This window comes from Bombina bombina, chromosome 12 (assembly GCF_027579735.1).
Source record: "Bombina bombina isolate aBomBom1 chromosome 12, aBomBom1.pri, whole genome shotgun sequence".
Lineage (NCBI taxonomy): Eukaryota > Metazoa > Chordata > Amphibia > Anura > Bombinatoridae > Bombina > Bombina bombina.
Window position 1 is genome coordinate 5,505,063 of NC_069510.1, and position 17,892 is coordinate 5,522,954.

The window sequence follows — 17,892 nt, forward strand, 5'->3', positions numbered from 1 at the left end:
ATACGTAAGTCATACACACATACATACATACATACATCATATAGACATATATCTATGCACGGGCACATGAATACTTACAAACTCATACACATACGTAAGTTATACACACACATACATCATATAGACATATATCTATGCACGGGCACATGAATACATACAAACTCATACACATACTTAAGTCATACACACATACATACATACATCATATAGACATATATCTATGCACGGACACATGAATACTTACAAACTCATACGTAAGTCATACACACATACATACATACATCATATAGACATATATCTATGCACGGACACATGAATACATACAAACTCATACACATACGTAAGTTATACACACACATACATCATATAGACATATATCTATGCACGGACACATGAATACATACAAATACCTGATAATAATCATAACAAGGACACACACACGTCTCTATAATCTGTTTTAGCTGAATTGTGGGAACAATGTACAAGCTATTACTTTTAGAGTTAAGTGCTGGTGTGCATCTACATGTGCTAATTGTGTGTAACTGTTTGTGTTTAGTGCAAGCTCTGGACACAATTTTACTTCTGATTTGGAGTCTATTGATGCCGCCAGTACCGCAGGATCTGCATCTACCTGCTTGTCATACGAGTCCCGGTGAGTATGTAAGCGCCAATATGTCACATGATGCAGCAATCTACAGCAGTGCGAACATTAATAACTAGCAGGTCCAGGATATGTGTGTATCCTTACCTTCCTCTGGGGAAGAATGGCCCATTTCACCTCCATTAAACTCATGCCCTGCAGTGAATTTGCACATTATATTTATACATGGTTCAATAGAAAGATAAGCATACCTTTGTATGCTATTGGTTGTCAATTACTGATCTTAAGGATCTGTGAGCATCAAGGTGAGGAAATGCATAAGAAGGTTCATAGGTTAGCAGTATTTGCCAGTTCAGGATGAGTAGTGATAGTAACAAGCACAGACTCAGCAGATAGCTGTAACAAACCAGGGGTTAGACAAGAGCAGGTCAGGAACACGGTAGCAAGAACTCATGGTCAGGCAGACAAGGTCAACAACAGATGCAAGGATCAGATGAGATCAGGTCAGTTAACAGTCATGAGGCCAGGAACACGGTAGCAAGAACTAACTCATGGTCAGGCAGACAAGGTCAGCAACAGATAGTAATAATCCAGGGATCAGACAAGAGCAGGTAAGGTAACAGCCTTGAGGTCAGGAACACGGTAGCAGGAGCTAACTCATGGTCAGTTAGACAGGGTCAGCAACAGAAACTAATAATCCAGGGATCAGACAAGAGCAGGTCAGGTAACAGGCTTAAGTTCAGGAACACGGTAGCAGGAGCTAACTCATGGTTAGATATGGTCAGTAACAGATAGTAATAATCCAGGGATCAGATGAGAGCAGGTCAGTTAACAGGCTTGAGGTCAGGAACACGGTAGCAGGAGCAAACTCAAGGTCAGTTAGACAGGGTCAGCAACAGATAGTAATAATCCAGGCATCAGACAAGAGCAGGTCAGGTAACAGGCTTGAGGTCAGGAACACGGTAGCAGGAGCTAACTCATGGTTAGTTAGGTAAGGTCAGTAACAGATAGTAATAATCCAGGCATCAGACAAGAGCAGGTCAGGTAACAGGCTGGAGGTCAGGAACACGGTAGCAGGAGCTAACTCATGGTTAGATATGGTCAGTAACAGATAGTAATAATCCAGGGATCAGATGAGAACAGGTCAGGTAACAGGCTTGAGGTCAGGAACACAGTAGCAGGAGTTAACTCATGGTTAGTTAGATAAGGTCAGTAACGGATCGTAATAATACAGGCATCAGACAAGAGCAGGTCAGGTAACAGGCTTGAGGTCAGGAACACGGTAGCAGGAGCTAACTCATGGTTAGATATGGTCAGTAACAGATAGTAATAATCCAGGGATCAGATGAGAGCAGGTCAGGTAACAGGCTTGAGGTCAGGAACACGGTAGCAGAAGCTAACTCATGTTTAGATATGGTCAGTAACAGATAGTAATAATCCAGGCATCAGACAAGAGCAGGTCAGGTAACAGGCTTGAGGTCAGGAACACAGTAGCGGGAGCTAACTCATGGTTAGATAATGGTCAGTAACAGATAGTAATAATCCAGGCATCAGACAAGAGCAAGTCAGATAACAGGCTTGAGGTCAGGAACACGGTAGCAGGAGCTAACTCATGGTTAGATATGGTCAGTAACAGATAGTAATAATCCAGGGATTAGATGAGAGCAGGTCAGGTAACAGGCTTGAGGTCATGATCACGGTAGCAGGAGCTAACTCATGGTCAGTTAGACAGGGTCAGCAACAGATAGTAATAATCCAGGGATCAGACAAGAGCAGGTCAGGTAACAGGCTTGAGGTCAGGAACACGGTAGCAGGAGCTAACTCATGGTTAGTTAGATAAGGTCAGTAACAGATAGTAATAATCCAGGCATCAGACAAGAGCAGGTCAGGTAACAGGCTTGAGGTCAGGAACACGATAGCAGGAGCTAACTCATGGTTAGTTAGATAAGGTCAGTAACAGATAGTAATAATCCAGGCATCAGACAAGAGCAGGTCAGGTAACAGGCTTGAGGTCAGGAACACGGTAGCAGGAGCTAACTCATGGTCAGTTAGACAGGGTCAGCAACAGATAGTAATAATCCAGGCACCAGACAAGAGCAGGTCAGGTAACAGGCTTGGGGTCAGGAACACGGTAGCAGGAGCTAACTCATGGTTAGTTAGATAAGGTCAGTAACAGATAGTAATAATCCAGGAATCAGACAAGAGCAGGTCAGGTAACAGGCTTGGGGTCAGGAACACGGTAGCAGGAGCTAACTCATAGTTAGGTATGGTCAGTAACAGATAGTAATAATATAGGGATCAGATGAGAGCAGGTCAGGTAACAGGCTTGAGGTCAGGAACACGGTAGCAGGAGCTAACTCATGGTCAGTTAGATAAGGTCAGTAACAGATAGTAATAATCCAGGGATCAGACAAGAGCAGGTCAGGTAACAGGCTTGAGGTCAGGAACACGGTAGCAGGGGCTAACTCATGGTTAGTTAGATAAGGTCAGTAACAGTAATAATCCAGGAATCAGACAAGAGCAGGTCAGGTAACAGGCTTGAGGTCAGGAACACGATAGCAGGAGCTAACTCATGGTTAGTTAGATAAGGTCAGTAACAGATAGTAATAATCCAGAGATCAGGCAAGAGCAGGTCAGGTAACAGGCTTGAGGTCAGGAACACGGTAGCAGGAGCTAACGCATGGTTAGTTAGGTAAGGTCAGTAACAGATAATAATAATCCAGGCATCAGACAAGAGCAGGTCAGGTAACAGGCTTGAGGTCAGGAACACAGTAGTAGGAGCGAAGTCATGGTTAGTTAGACAGGGTCAGTAACAGATAGTAATAATCCAGGCATCAGACAAGAGCAGGTCAGGAACACGATAGCAGGAGCTAGCTCATGGTTAGTTAGATAAGGTCAGTAACAGATAGTAATAATCCAGAGATCAGACAAGAGCAGGTCAGGTAACAGGCTTGAGGTCAGGAACACGGTAGCAGGAGCTAACTTATGGTTAGTTAGACAGGGTCAGTAACAGATAGTAATAATCCAGGGATCAGACAAGAGCAGGTCAGGTAACAGGCTTGAGGTCAGGAACACGGTAGCAGGAGCTAACTCATGGTTAGTTAGATAAGGTCAGTAACAGATAGTAATAATCCAGGCATCAGACAAGAGCAGGTCAGGTAACAGGCTTGAGGTCAGGAACACGATAGCAGGAGCTAGCTCATGGTTAGTTAGATAAGGTCAGTAACAGATAGTAATAATCCAGAGATCAGACAAGAGCAGGTCAGGTAACAGGCTTGAGGTCAGGAACACAGTAGCAGGAGCGAAGTCATGGTTAGTTAGACAGGGTCAGTAACAGATAGTAATAATCCAGGCATCAGACAAGAGCAGGTCAGGTAACAGGCTTGAGGTCAGGAACACGATAGCAGGAGCTAGCTCATGGTTAGTTAGATAAGGTCAGTAACAGATAGTAATAATCCAGAGATCAGACAAGAGCAGGTCAGGTAACAGGCTTGAGGCCAGGAACACGGTAGCAGGAGCTAACTCATGGTTAGTTAGACAGGGTCAGTAACAGATAGTAATAATCCAGGGATCAGACAAGAGCAGGTCAGGTAACAGGCTTGAGGTCAGGAACACGGTAGCAGGAGCTAACTCATGGTTAGTTAGATAAGGTCAGTAACAGATAGTAATAATCCAGAGATCAGACAAGAGCAGGTCAGCTAATAGGCTTGGGGTCAGGAACTGATAATAGAACAAACAGCATTAACGCACACCTATTAGACAAAGTCACAAAAGGAGCAGAAGTTGGTAGCGGATCTCATTATAAATAAGACTTAAATGGAAGAAAAAGAAGGGGCATCACAGCGAATATTATGCAATGTGAAAAATATAAACATGGTGCTGACAAATGATGCTGCGGCACAATTTAAAACATTGTTGCTAGGCACGTGCACGGTGTGATGAAGATGCATTACTGATCTCACACTTGCACTTCTCATGCCCTGGGGATTGCCCTTGGTCTGTTATATAGAGGTTTTCAGTGATTAGCCGATCAGTTTATAGGAAACGCATTTGCTCTGTAATACCGCTGGTAATAAAGCCAAAAATATACACGTGCTTCAAACTCCACAAGACTGATCTAGCTCCATATTAAATAGGCTGTCGCTGGGTACGGCAACAGTAAAACACGCTGTATCAGACGTTTTGTTTATTCATTTATGTATTTAATTATTTGTTTTTAATCTCTAGCTGCCGAGCTAAATCATATTTTCACTTTAGTTTCTTATTTTGTAGAAATTATTATATCATCTGTATTATTTATTCTTTATTAATTGCTTGCTGCTGCTGCTGCTGGCCTATACACATATGACACCTAGTGCTGGTTTGTATTCACTGCAAGGCAAGACTCTGATATTATATTTATTTTCAGACCACTCCAATATTTTTTTATTGTGTGGTACGCCTGCGCGAACATGTCAGGTGTTCTTTGGTCTGATTATATTTAACCCTGTGGATCAATAAACCCTCTTGATTGAACCAGCACATGGATTTCCTGAGCAGTTTTTGCTTTTGTATTATATATATATATATATATATATATATATATATGTGTGTGTGTATATATATATATATATATATATATATATATATGTGTGTGTGTGTATATATATATATATATATATATGTGTGTGTGTGTATATATATATATATATATATGTGTATATGTATGTATGTATGTATGTATATATGTGTGTATGTATATACAATTGTGCTCATAAGTTTACATACCCTGGCAGAGTTTGATTTCTTGGCCATTTTTCAGACAATATGAATGATAAAACAAAAACTTTTCTTTCACTCATGGTTAGTGTTTGGCTGAAGTCATTTATTATCAATCAACTGTATTTACTCTTTTTAAATCATAATGACAACAGAAACTACCCAAATGACCCTGATCAAAAGTTTACATACCCTGGTGATTGTGGCCTGATAATATTCACACAAGTTGACACAAATGGCTATTAAAGGTAACCATGCTCACTTGTGATATGTTTGTTTGTGTGTGTGTATAAAAGGTCAATGAGTTTCTGGACTCCTGACAGACCCTTGCATCTTTCATCCAGTGCTGCACTGACGTTTCTGGATTCTGAGTCATGGGGAAAGCAAAAGAATTGTCAAAGGATCTGCGGGAAAAGGTAGTGAACTGTATAAAACAGAAAAGGGATATAAAAAGATATCCAAGGAATTGAGAATGCCAATCAGCAGTGTTCAAATTCTAATAAAGAAGTGGAAAATGAGGGGTTCTGTTGAAACCAAACCACGGTCAGGAAGACCAACTAAAATTTCAGTCACAACTGCCAGGAAAATTGTCCGGGATGCAAAGACAAACACACAAATAACTTCAGGTGAAACACAGGACTCTCTGAAAACATGTGGTGTGGCTGTTTCAAGAGGCACAATAAGGAGGCACTTGAAGAAAGATGGGCTGCATGGTCGAGTCGCCAGAAGAAAGCCATTACTACGCAAATGCCACAAAGTATACAGCTTACAATACGCCAAACAGCACAGAGACAAGCCTCAAACCTTCTGGCACAAAGTCATTTGGAGTGATGAGACCAAAATTGACCTTTTTGACCACAACCATAAACACTACATTTGGAGAGGAGTCAACAAGGCCTATGATGAAAGGTACACCATTCCTACTGTGAAACACGGATCGCTGATGTTTTGGGGATGTGTGAGCTACAAAGGCACAGGAAATTTGGTCAGATTTGATGGCAAGATGAATGCCGTATGTTATCAAACAGAACGCCTCATTTTCCACTTCTTGATTAGTGTTTGAACACTGCTGATTTGCATTCTCAATTCCTTGGATATCTTTTTATATCCCTTTCCTGTTTTATACAGTTCACTACCTTTTCCCGCAGATCCTTTGACAATTCTTTTGCTTTCCTCATGAATCCAGAAACGTCAGTGCAGCACTGGTTGAAAGATGCAAGGGTCTGTCAGGAGTCCAGAAACTCATTGACCTTTTATACACACACTAATTACAAACAAACAGATCACAGGTGAGGATGGTTACCTTTAATAGCCATTCAAACCCCTTTGTGTCAACTTGTGTGCATGTTATCAGGCCAAAATCACCAGGGTATGTAAACTTTTGATCAGGGTCATTTGGGTAGTTTCTGTTGTCATTATGATTTAAAAAGAGTAAACACAGTTGATTGATAATAAATGGCTTCAGCCAAACACTAACCATGAGTGAAAGAAAAGTTTTTGTGTTATCATTCATGTTCTCTGAAAAATGGCCAAGAATTCATAAATTCTGCCAGGGTATGTAAACTTATGAGCACATCTGTATGTATATATATATAATGTGTGTGTGTATACTGTATATATATATATATAATGTGTGTGTGTCTGTGAGTGTGTTTGAGCATTGTTGATAGCAGTGACCATTTCCACTTCTAATTATCCTAGTAATGTACTAGAGGAACAGTGTAATTTTTCATTACTATTAGGGGAATCATTTTATTTGTCAGTATTTTGTGTATTTTTACTATTGATGTTGTATGTGAGCTTGTGTGTGTATTTAAATACATATGTTAGTGAGAAATAGAGTGAAAACAGGCTCCTCAATGCGTCCTTTAAAGGGCTTGCACATTCTTAAGCATTTATAGGTTTAGAACACACACATACAAGCGCATGTGCACACTGTAACATATATTACTACCTTAAATATTGTCAATAAAGACAAACTTTTCGTAAAAAAATGTAATTGCAGAGAGAATGTGGGAAGCCGGAAAAGAAAACTGAACTCCAAGAATTACACATCTTTCGAGCGAAGAGCGTTGGATCACATGTGTAGACCTAACAGCTGTGACACCGAAGCTATTGAATACGTCAGAGCGTCTGATTTTCAAGATAATGGTATTGATAGCCACACCTTCGAAAGCATCAGTGAGGATGACACATCGTTGTCCCACCTGAAATCCTCCATCACAAATTACTTTGGTGCTGCGGGTAGGCTGGCTTGTGGGGAGAAGTACCAAGTGCTGGCCCGACGGGTCACCCCTGAGGGCAAGGTTCAGTACTTGGTAGAGTGGGAAGGAACTACTCCGTACTGACAACAAAATGACCAAAGGAGAATTCTGCATGTTACATGGCAGCGCTCCAGTGTGGGACCTCACCGAGGAAGACACAGGGATGTGTAATGATTGTTTTTGTAGGTACTAACTGTGTGTGTAATAGACACATAACTGTGTAGTTTGGCACCTTGCTGCAGCTAGTACCAAAAGCACTTATAACAGGGTACAGTAATGACTTCTTTATTAAACACATATGCCTGAAACTGACATTTTATGGCCACTAATGGACCCCAAACCAGCTGTATCTTCTCTTAGTGGGTAAAGGAGAATGTGTTGTAGTTGCCTAGATTGTAGAGTCACCAGCCTCCTTACTACAGTTGTAGTTAATGACATTTATTAGGCAATATTAAAGGGACACTACCATCCCTACATCACACGCTTTTTCACAATGACATTTATGTGATCGTTCAACGGTTTAGACTTTTCCCATATTTGCCACATCCTGTCTGCATTAAGATATTATCAGCAAGTCACTTTTTACCCCTTATGGCGCACATATTGTGTTTGTCTGCAAGATGGCAGCTAGCTAAGCTCGCTATTCACGCGCCACATAAACAGTGCAGGCGGTCGAGGTTGCAGTTTATACCTCATGAGTGGGACGACTTGTGTTAACTGAATATAAACCCTGTATAAATAACGTAACTCACTAAAGGAGAATAGTGATGTTACAGATTTATTAGCCATCTTCTAGCTGAATGTATTTGCTCTTTCACTTTGAAGGGAAATGAAGCCCTTGTTAAAGCACTTAGATTTGTGTATTGCACAATTCAGCTGCCGGCCTATTCAGGGTCTATGCCAGTGCATTAGGACAGGTGTGGAATGGTTGTAACTGCATTGCAGTCAATTAGAACATCTGCTTTCCATTATTGTTTTCTACTTGTCTTAAGGAACAAAAAACCTAATGATACTAGAATGTTGTATTATTACAAAAGGGTTAATCTCACAGTCTGATAACACGGAGACGATCTGAGATCAGTAAATAATCCTGATCGCTCTATAGAGGGGGGAAGTTACTGCCGTTACATATTCTAGAGCAACAATTTGCTGCAGTAATGAAACATTCTGTATCATTATCAGCTCACGTGCCGTTAATCGTAGGACTAGATTACCAGTGGAAAGTAAGCGGGTGCGCTTGAGCACAAATAGAATTTGCACTCATCCGGTTAGCGCGACTGGAGACTTGGTATAAAGGGTAAGAAAAAACTACATAAATCGAAATTGTTACACTCATATATACACTATGATAACAATTATTCTCATAAATATTAATGCAATGTTTTATAGGAGTTAAAAGCTGTATGGTATATGACAAAGTATTTGACTAGAAAGGGCTATAATGTATGTGTATGTGTATGGGTGTATATATGTGTGTTTTATATATATATATATATATATATATATATATACACCTGTCGCACAAATACATATTGTGATGGATCCCCCGGCTACCCCGACTGGGTATCTCCGCCCAACAGGTCCTGCTTCCTCCCTGCCGACTGCAGTTCTGTAGCTGGCAAGTGACCACAGCCTGTAGCCACCCCTGATGCCCGACAGCACCAGTACTCAGGGTCCCACCCTGTAGCAGACTCCGGCTATCCAGACTAGGTAGCTCTGCCAGAGGGTCCTTCCTCTGCCTGGAACAGGCTGCTATGTAGCCCAGGAAAGTGATTTTAGCTGGAGCCCACCCAAATAACTAGACATACTAGCATTCAGGTGACACAGGAACTGATTTTATTTTAAAACACACTCCTTTTATACACACAGCTCATCTTGATAAGACCCTGAACAATCCCACAATTTTCCCACCATTCCCGCCCCTCCAGACAGACCGGCGCCTATATATATATATATACCATGCTTTAAAGCACTTTCCACTCAAATACTTTATGTGGAAATATGTAAATATTTAACATATAAATATTTTTACATTCTAATGTTTTCACTTTTTCTATATTTTTTCTATATATTTTTTCTATATATATATCTGTGTGTATATACATATATATTATATATCTGTATATATTCATATAGATATAGATTTAAATAAATGAATCGGATATATTTATATAGAAATATATATTTAAAAATAAAGAGAACATTTTCTTCTATGTATGTAAAATATGCATAAATACCTTTTGGGTTTAGTGCCGTTGGTCTAATGCGGTTTCGGGTTAGCGCGCGAGTAATAAGTGTTAGGTTTTTTTCTTCAGCACACTCCATTATAGGAGAAGTTAACGTGGTTTCGATATATCCGTAGTCTTTAAGTTAGCAAGCATTTGGTTCTGCTCACGTGCAAACAATTTACTTTCAACTTGTAATAAGCGCTTACTTTGAGAGGTGTTTGTGTGCGAGTTAAAAAAATATCCTCTTGTAATCTGGCCCTCAGCCGGATATATGTGTTTAACCACCAGTAACCAGCCGTTATAAACTCCAGGCTTTAACCATGTACTTAAACACGTAGAGGCTCATTTATCACGCTCCGAATGGAGCTTGAGGGCCCGTGTTTCTAAAGACCGCTGCTCCATAACCTGCTCTGAGCAGGCGGACAGAGATAACCACAATTCAACCCGATTGAGTACGATGGGGTTGATACCCCCTGCTGGCGGCCGATTGGAGAGCTGCTGGTGCAATGCTGAATACGGAGAGCGTATTGCTCTCTGCATTCAGCGAGGTCTGTCGGATCTGATCCGCACTGTCGGATCCGACAGACCTTTTGATAAATTGGCCTCATAGTGTACGCAGTAGGGATTTCCTTACAATAACATATTATTATAGCTCTATGTTTTACTGAGGAGCACAAACGTGTCTCATTAAGTAGTGTAGAGGATATATTTAATAAAGGTACTGAATGATGAATACATTGACTTACAGGGATTATTCCTCGATAAACAAAAGGTAACAAAACAGTTTATGTAATCAATACAAATAGATTTGTTGCTTCTGGAGAACCCTGATACATTTTTTTCTTCTTATAGAATTAGTTTTGCACATAAATGTAAAATAAGACCTTTTTATTCTTTGGGAATCTATTTCTAAGCGTGTAAGAGCTGAACATACAGATTTGTTCATTCATAGCTGTTCTGACCAATTAGAAAACACAGTGACTTTACGAGACCCTTCACCACCAGTATTCCCAGCTATCTGAATACATTTAATTCACTCATCCCTTACTCTTTAGCCAGTTTTTAAACGGTTACGTTTTTAGACATTTTCAATTCACATTTAACAAACACGTCTACGACATAGGGGCATATTTATCATTGTGCGAGTGGAGATGATACGAAGAAGTGTATCATGTCCGCCGCACATCGATAAATGCCAACAGCATACGCTGTCGGCATTTATCATTGCACCAGCAGTTCTTGTGAACTGCTGGTGCAATGCCGCCTCCTGCAGATTCGCGGCTAGGGGATGTCAATCAACCCGATCGTATTCAAACGGGTTGATTTATGTCCGTGATCTCAGAGCAGGCGGACAGGTTATGGAGCAGCGGTCTTTAGACTGAAGGCTCGCGGCAACAAGGGGCATCAGGCTCCGTACGGAGCTTGATAAATTTTCCCCATAGTATGTTAAAAAGTTACAAATATTGGTCAAATGAAATGTGTTCACATTCGTGTGTATATTTATTTCTTTTTTTCAATTAAGTGTCGGGATGTTTTTAAAATGTTTAATAAATTTGAACACAAAAATAATATTAAAATGCTAATTGTACACAGGTCAGGAATTAATATTAACAGATAAGTAAATAAAATCTGCATTATTAAATTATTTGTCACCACAATTAGCCTTTCACTAGCTGCTGATGCGGTGTAGGTGCTGTTTGAGTGTAAGAATAACAGATTACCAGTTGCATCACATGCGCAAATTTGAGCGGCTTAACTAATTCAAACTGATGTGGTAAAAGTTGATTGGCGTGTCACAGAAAAGGGAAAAAAAGACCTCAGTATCCTTGTTTTTCACAACGTAAATGCTAATGAACTGCTGAACATATTACTGAAATATAAGTCTGTCTACATCTGACATTATAGTCGCTATTTAACATGTTTTTGTTTAATCACGTTGCACATTATCTCTAGAAGTGCTTAGTAAAGCCAGTGCACATTCGTTTTAAACTAAACGCACATACGTCAGCTAAATGACCAGAGTAAATGTTTTCTACACTAAAATTAGCTGAGTCAACTAAGCCTCTGTAAAGTCATTAAAAAATAAATAATACTTTAAGCATCCTGTATTGTCACTTTGCAGATCAGATTTAGCGCTGACAACTTTAGGAATCGACCATTTCATAATCAACAAATCCTACAGCAAACTGATAGTTTTACAATTTGATACCGTTTGGTACAACACAATTCTTCACACAAATGACATGCTCCGATTCATTATAGCATGTCCCCTACGGTCGGGTTAAACGCACAGTAGCAGTGCCACTCAGTACCTGTAGCGCACTACACAAACATTTAACTCCTACTTTTTTAAATACATTGTAGAACATTTTTGAGTACATTGTCCCTTAAAAATGGTCTCTGCACAGTTTCTTACTAAAACACTGAAGAGCTCCTTTACAAACAATTTCTTGCAGACACTTGAGAAAAAACAACTTTTAATATATATTTAAATACCATTATAACACTGCTGTATAGGTTCCTCAGGCTCTGCAGCTACTGCCACGCCTCCGCAGAGCTTTATCACATAAATATTTCCTGGAAAAGAAAACAGAAGGGCCCTTGATAGTAAAGAACGTTATTATTAAACAATTAGCTTTTCATGTAAAATATATGTAACATTCCATGTAGTTAATGACACTTTTTTATTGCCCATTGTATCGTACTGTGCTTTAACTAGAAAGCTCACCTATCCATTTGTTAACAAAACAGTTCCATAAGGCTTAGTTTTACCATAATATGGGGCTGATTTATCAAGCTCCGAATGGCCCCTGATGCAACAGTTATGAAGCAGAGGTCTTAAGACCGCTGCTCCATAACTCGTCCGCCTGCTCTGAGGCTGCGGACATTAATCCGTCTGATCTCATACAATCGGGCTGATTGACACCCCAAATCTGCAGGGTGCGGCATTGCACAAGCACTTCACCAGAACTGCTTGTGCAATGATGTCTGTCGGACATGATCCGCTGAGCGAATTATTTCAACAAACCGATGATAAATCGGCCCCTATGTATTGGGACAAAAAATGTTTTAACCGCAAACTCCATAAGTAAATCATTTGGCACTTACCCCTTTTTCCTTTAACCTACACTATAATCACAACTCTTTTATACTGACAGCTTTATATAAGGGGGCATTTGTGTATTGCTTAGCTAACAAAGATATATACGTTTCTTATATATAAATATGTATTAAATAAATAAATATATATATGTGTGCATAAGAATATAGATTTATATATGAACACACTTGCATAAAAATGTTTTAAAGAAAATATAGTTGTTTGTTTATACAGAGATTCCTAATTTTATATCCTGTATTAGTTATTTTATCTAATAAAGTAACGTTTATTTTAGAGAATGCATTAAGCCTGATATTTAACGATTGTAATCACATTTGATCATAGTAAGAGAATTTTACTACTTTGCTGCTAAATTTCATCTCCTTCACCAAATCAGCTTTATGTGAAAGATTACAGACAGGCAGCAGACTGTAATGAATTCGCCCCATGAAGCAGAACTCCAAAGGTTTTTATGGAGATGAAGGCTCTGACAATCAATATATATTATATGTAGAGTCAGAAAACATCCTTGTTTGCACCAGTGCTGATTTGTAGCTGAAAATGACGTTGCCATACTGTATACACAGTAAAATAGTGACGTGCCAGTGTATTGGCTAATTAGAGTTTTTACATTTTCACATGCCAGCGTTCAATCAAGTGCACTCATAGCATTCCAGAATGTGCCCGCCTCAGTGCCAACTACAGAACAGAGGGGGTGCAGAGGATTAATTGTCAGCATGGGAAAATGTCTTATCGGAAACTGTATTATCACTGCAGTTCTTTTAACATTCCTATAGACTGCCAACAGAATTGTGCCAGGGCTTTCAATGCTTTAGAATTTGTAGTGTGCTAAGGGACACTCCAAGCCAAAAACCTAGATATGCTTTATGCATCAGTGTTTTATACGCTGTCTCTGTTCCGAGATGGCATTGCCTTTTTATCATGTTAGCAGTGATCTTATATGACAAAATGCACCTGCGGTCTGTCTAAGAAGACACACTGTTTCATATGTTGGTGCTCAGAGTATATCTAGGTATACTCTATGTGCCTGTGCACAGTAAAAGCTAAAACAAATTTATTGCAAAAGTGCCTCTATTAAAAATTGGTATGCACTGATATGCACTATAATTTTGGCTGAAATGTTGGTTTAAACTTTGGGCAACCAGATATACATTAAGCAACATTGTTCCAGCTCTCTAGCGTTACATGAATACTAAAAACTTGTTGCATTACAAAGAATGAGTCTAAGTACAGATGAAAAGTACTCTATATTGTTGTAAAAGAAGTGTCATATGATCTTAACCCATGCGATGTACAACTAAACATTATACAGACGTCTTGTTCTTTGCTTGTGCTATTTGGGAAGACATGATATGTATTAGTGCACCTCACAGATAACTGTAATGTCACTTGCTGGGTGGCATTTGAGGGAATTGATTTTAAGGCAAGAGGGAATTCTAAAAACATTTCGATAAATAGAATATTTTCTTTCTGATCTCTAGCACTTTTGCCAATAAAATATGCCACTTTTACCTTTAAATCAACCCCCCCTAATGTACTAATCACATTACTGGAAGGTTCTTGACTAATGTTTAATAAATCTGACTTGTTGACTTTGTACAACCTCTGTCTCAGTGGAGACATTTTTGGCGCATTATAAAATCTGCACTATTGCAATTAGATAAATAAAGTGATCAAATACAAAATGTGTTGTTATTTGTCTCATAAACTGGAATAGCAAAATATTTCATAGTTTTGTTTGTTTTTTATAAACAAAATACTCAATATTGCTGTATTCATGTACCACATTATTTCTTGGTATAAGCATAAAAACACCACTCTGTTGTTAATATTTGTTCTATTTGCTTGCTTCACCTGCAAAAACATAAATTATGTTTACCTGATAATTTCATTTCCTTCTGTATGAGGAGAGTCCACGGCATCATTCCTTACTGTTGGGAAATACTGAATCTGGCCACCAGGAGGAGGCAAAGACACCCCTGCCAAAGGCTTAAATACTCCCCCTACTTCCCTCATATCCCAGTCATTCTGCCAAGGGAACAGGGAACATTAAGAGAAATATCAGGGTGTGAAAACAAATCTTGGTCTGCCCATCGGAGTATACGGGCGGGGGCTGTGTACTCTCCTCATACAGAAGGAAATTAAATTATCAGGTAAGCATAATTTTTTAAATGTTTTCCTTCTTAATATATGGAGAGTCCACTGCATCATTTCTAATCCATAGAGGCCTCGTTCTTAAAGGCCCAAGAGGAAAAGGAATGAGCCATAATCCTCTGAGGAGGTCTAGGTCCCACTGACTTATAAACTAAGCATATAACACTCCTCAACCCAAAATATAAAGAAGTCGAAGAGGCCTTCAGACCCTTACACCCAGAGTAGATAACAAACAAGGAAGAAGTTTGTCTAAAATCCTTAGTAGCTTGAAGATAAAACTTCAAAGTTCGAACCACATCCAAATTATGAAGTAAACATTTCTTCGAAGAAGGAGGATTAGGACATAAGGAAGGAACCACAATCTCCTGATTGATGTTACGATCACCTCCTTAGGAAAAAAACCCAAGCGGAGACTTAGGACAGCTTTATCAGAGTGGAACACCAGATAAGGAGGCTCACATTGAGTTGCCGGAGATGCTCCTCCAAAGCCGGAATACCCTGAGACATGAATGAATCGGGCAACAAGGATGGTTGAAACCCATAATTTGCCATGAACGGGGATAACTTGGTGGAAGCATTAATAGCACTATTACGAGCAAACTCTGCCCAAGATAACAGTTCAGACCAATTATTGTGGTGATCTGAGACATAGCAACGGAGGAACTGTTCCAGAGCTTGATTAGACCGTTCCGCAGCCCCATTGGATTGAGGATGTCGTCTAAGTACACCACAACACACTGTTGCAACATATCTCGTTGGACATCATTAATAAATTCCTGAAAAACAGCAGGAGCATTACATAGGCCAAAGGGCATTACAAGATACTCATAATGCCTGCTCCTGGTGTTAAATGCTGTTTGCCATTCATGGCCCTTTTTAATCCTAACGAGATTGTACGCTCCTCTCAAATCAAGTTTAGTAAAGACCGTAGCTCCCTTGAGGCAGTCAAAGAGTTCCGTAATAAGCGGAATAGGGTAAGCATTCTTAATGGTAAGACGGTTAAGACCCCTATAATCGATACATGGTCTTCACCACCCTTTTTCTTCACAAAGAAGAAGCCAGCCCCTGCAGCAGAGCAGGATTTGCGGATGATCCCCCGCGACAGAGCATCGGCAACATACTCCTCCATAGCACAATTCTCTGCAACAGACAGAGGGTACACCCGGCCCCCGAGGAGGAATGGCTCCGGGTTACAGGTCTATGGCACAATCGTAAGACCGGTGAGGAGGCAACGTACCGGCACGCACCTTGTCAAAAACGTCTAGGAATTCTCTGTATTCCTCTGGGAATTGAGATACCGAAGAAGTGCACAAGACTTTAACTGGTTTCCGAAGACAAGTGAAAACACATTGCGGGTACCACAACAATATTTCGGACCTGCGCCAGTCGAGACTGGGATTGTGCTTTTGGAGCCAGGGATAACCCAGAACAACCGGAAAATGCGGAGAGTTTATCACCTGGAACTGGAGGGTTTCAACATGGATAGCCCCAACAGCCATGGACAACGGAGCAGTTTCGTGAGTAACGAGTGCAGGCTGAAGGGGCCTGCCATCAATGGCCTCAATAGCAAGCGGTACGGACCGAGGCAAAACAGGAATGGAGTGCTCTGATACAAAAGCACTGTCAATTAAATAGCCCGCAGCACCGGAGTCAACAAGAGCCTGAGTGACTATGGAGGAGTCCACCCAGGAAAGGACAACCGTGACCAAAGGTTTCTCCTTAAGCGGTTCCGGGGACGAGGATAAACCACCCAAGGTCTGCCCCCGACAGGACCTTAGGTGTGAGCGTTTCCTGGCCGTGTAGGACAAGACTTGAAAAGGTGACCCTGTAACCCACAATAGAGGCAGAGCCCCTCCCTCCTCCTAAAGGCCCTCTCCGCCGTGGAGAGACGTGTGAATCCCAGCTGCATCAGCTCAGCAGTACCTGGTTACTCAGGACCAGGAGGCATGGGAGGAGAGGGAGGCATGGGTGGGAACGAACACGTAGGAGACAACGGAACAGGAGGCTTCTGCAAGTGCTCCTTGAAAGAGGGCCTCTCTCTGAGTCTGATGTCAATTAGGATCAAAAAAGTCACCAATGCCTCAAGATCCTCTGGTAAATCTCTGGCAGCAACTTCGTCTTTAATTGCATCAGAGAGCCCATGAAAGAAGGCGGCAAAAAGGACTTCATTGTTCCAACCTACCTCTGCAGCAAGCGTACAGAACTCAATAGCATACTGAGCAACAGATCTTGTACCTTGCTGAATGGACATGAGTCGTTTAGCAGCAGAGGAGGAGCGAGCCGGAACATCAAATACCCTTCGAAAGGAGGCCACAAATTCAGGGTAATTTGAAATCACAGGTTTATTAATCTCCCACAAGGGATTAGCCCAGGCAAGAGCTGTGTCAGAGAGTAACGAGATGAGAAATCCCACCTTAGCTCTGTCAGAGGGAAACGCCTGAGGTAACATCTCAAAGTAAATGCCCACCTGGTTCAAAAACCCTCTGCACTGAATAGGATCGCCTCCATATCGCTGAGGTAGAGGTGCAGAACCGGACATGCTCCTGGTAGGCATAGGTGCAGCTGCAGAAACCGGAGCAGCCATAACTTGCGGAACACTTTGGTCCAAATGTGCAGTGCGAGTCAGCAGGGTTTGCAGGGCTAGTGCAAATTGATCCAAGCGGTGATCCTGTTCATCCATCCTGGAAATGATGGCAGGTAAAGGTGGATTATTAGCACCATCAGGATTCATGGCCTTTGCATAATGTCAGGGTGCCAAGAATCAGA

At 40.7% G+C, this 17,892-nt stretch overlaps 1 protein-coding gene across 1 annotated transcript in view; it reads left to right on the forward strand.

Moving 5' to 3' along the window:
- Positions 1-14,657, forward strand: part of PHF19 (PHD finger protein 19) — a 240,082-nt gene extending 225,425 nt beyond the window's left edge. Inside the window, exons 14-15 of the mRNA XM_053695775.1 lie at positions 557-652; positions 7,365-14,657. Coding sequence (XP_053551750.1) covers positions 557-652; positions 7,365-7,707 — 439 coding nt within the window. The 3' untranslated portion in view covers positions 7,708-14,657. The remainder of the gene's footprint in view (positions 1-556; positions 653-7,364) is intronic.
- The last annotated feature ends 3,235 nt before the right edge of the window (positions 14,658-17,892 follow it).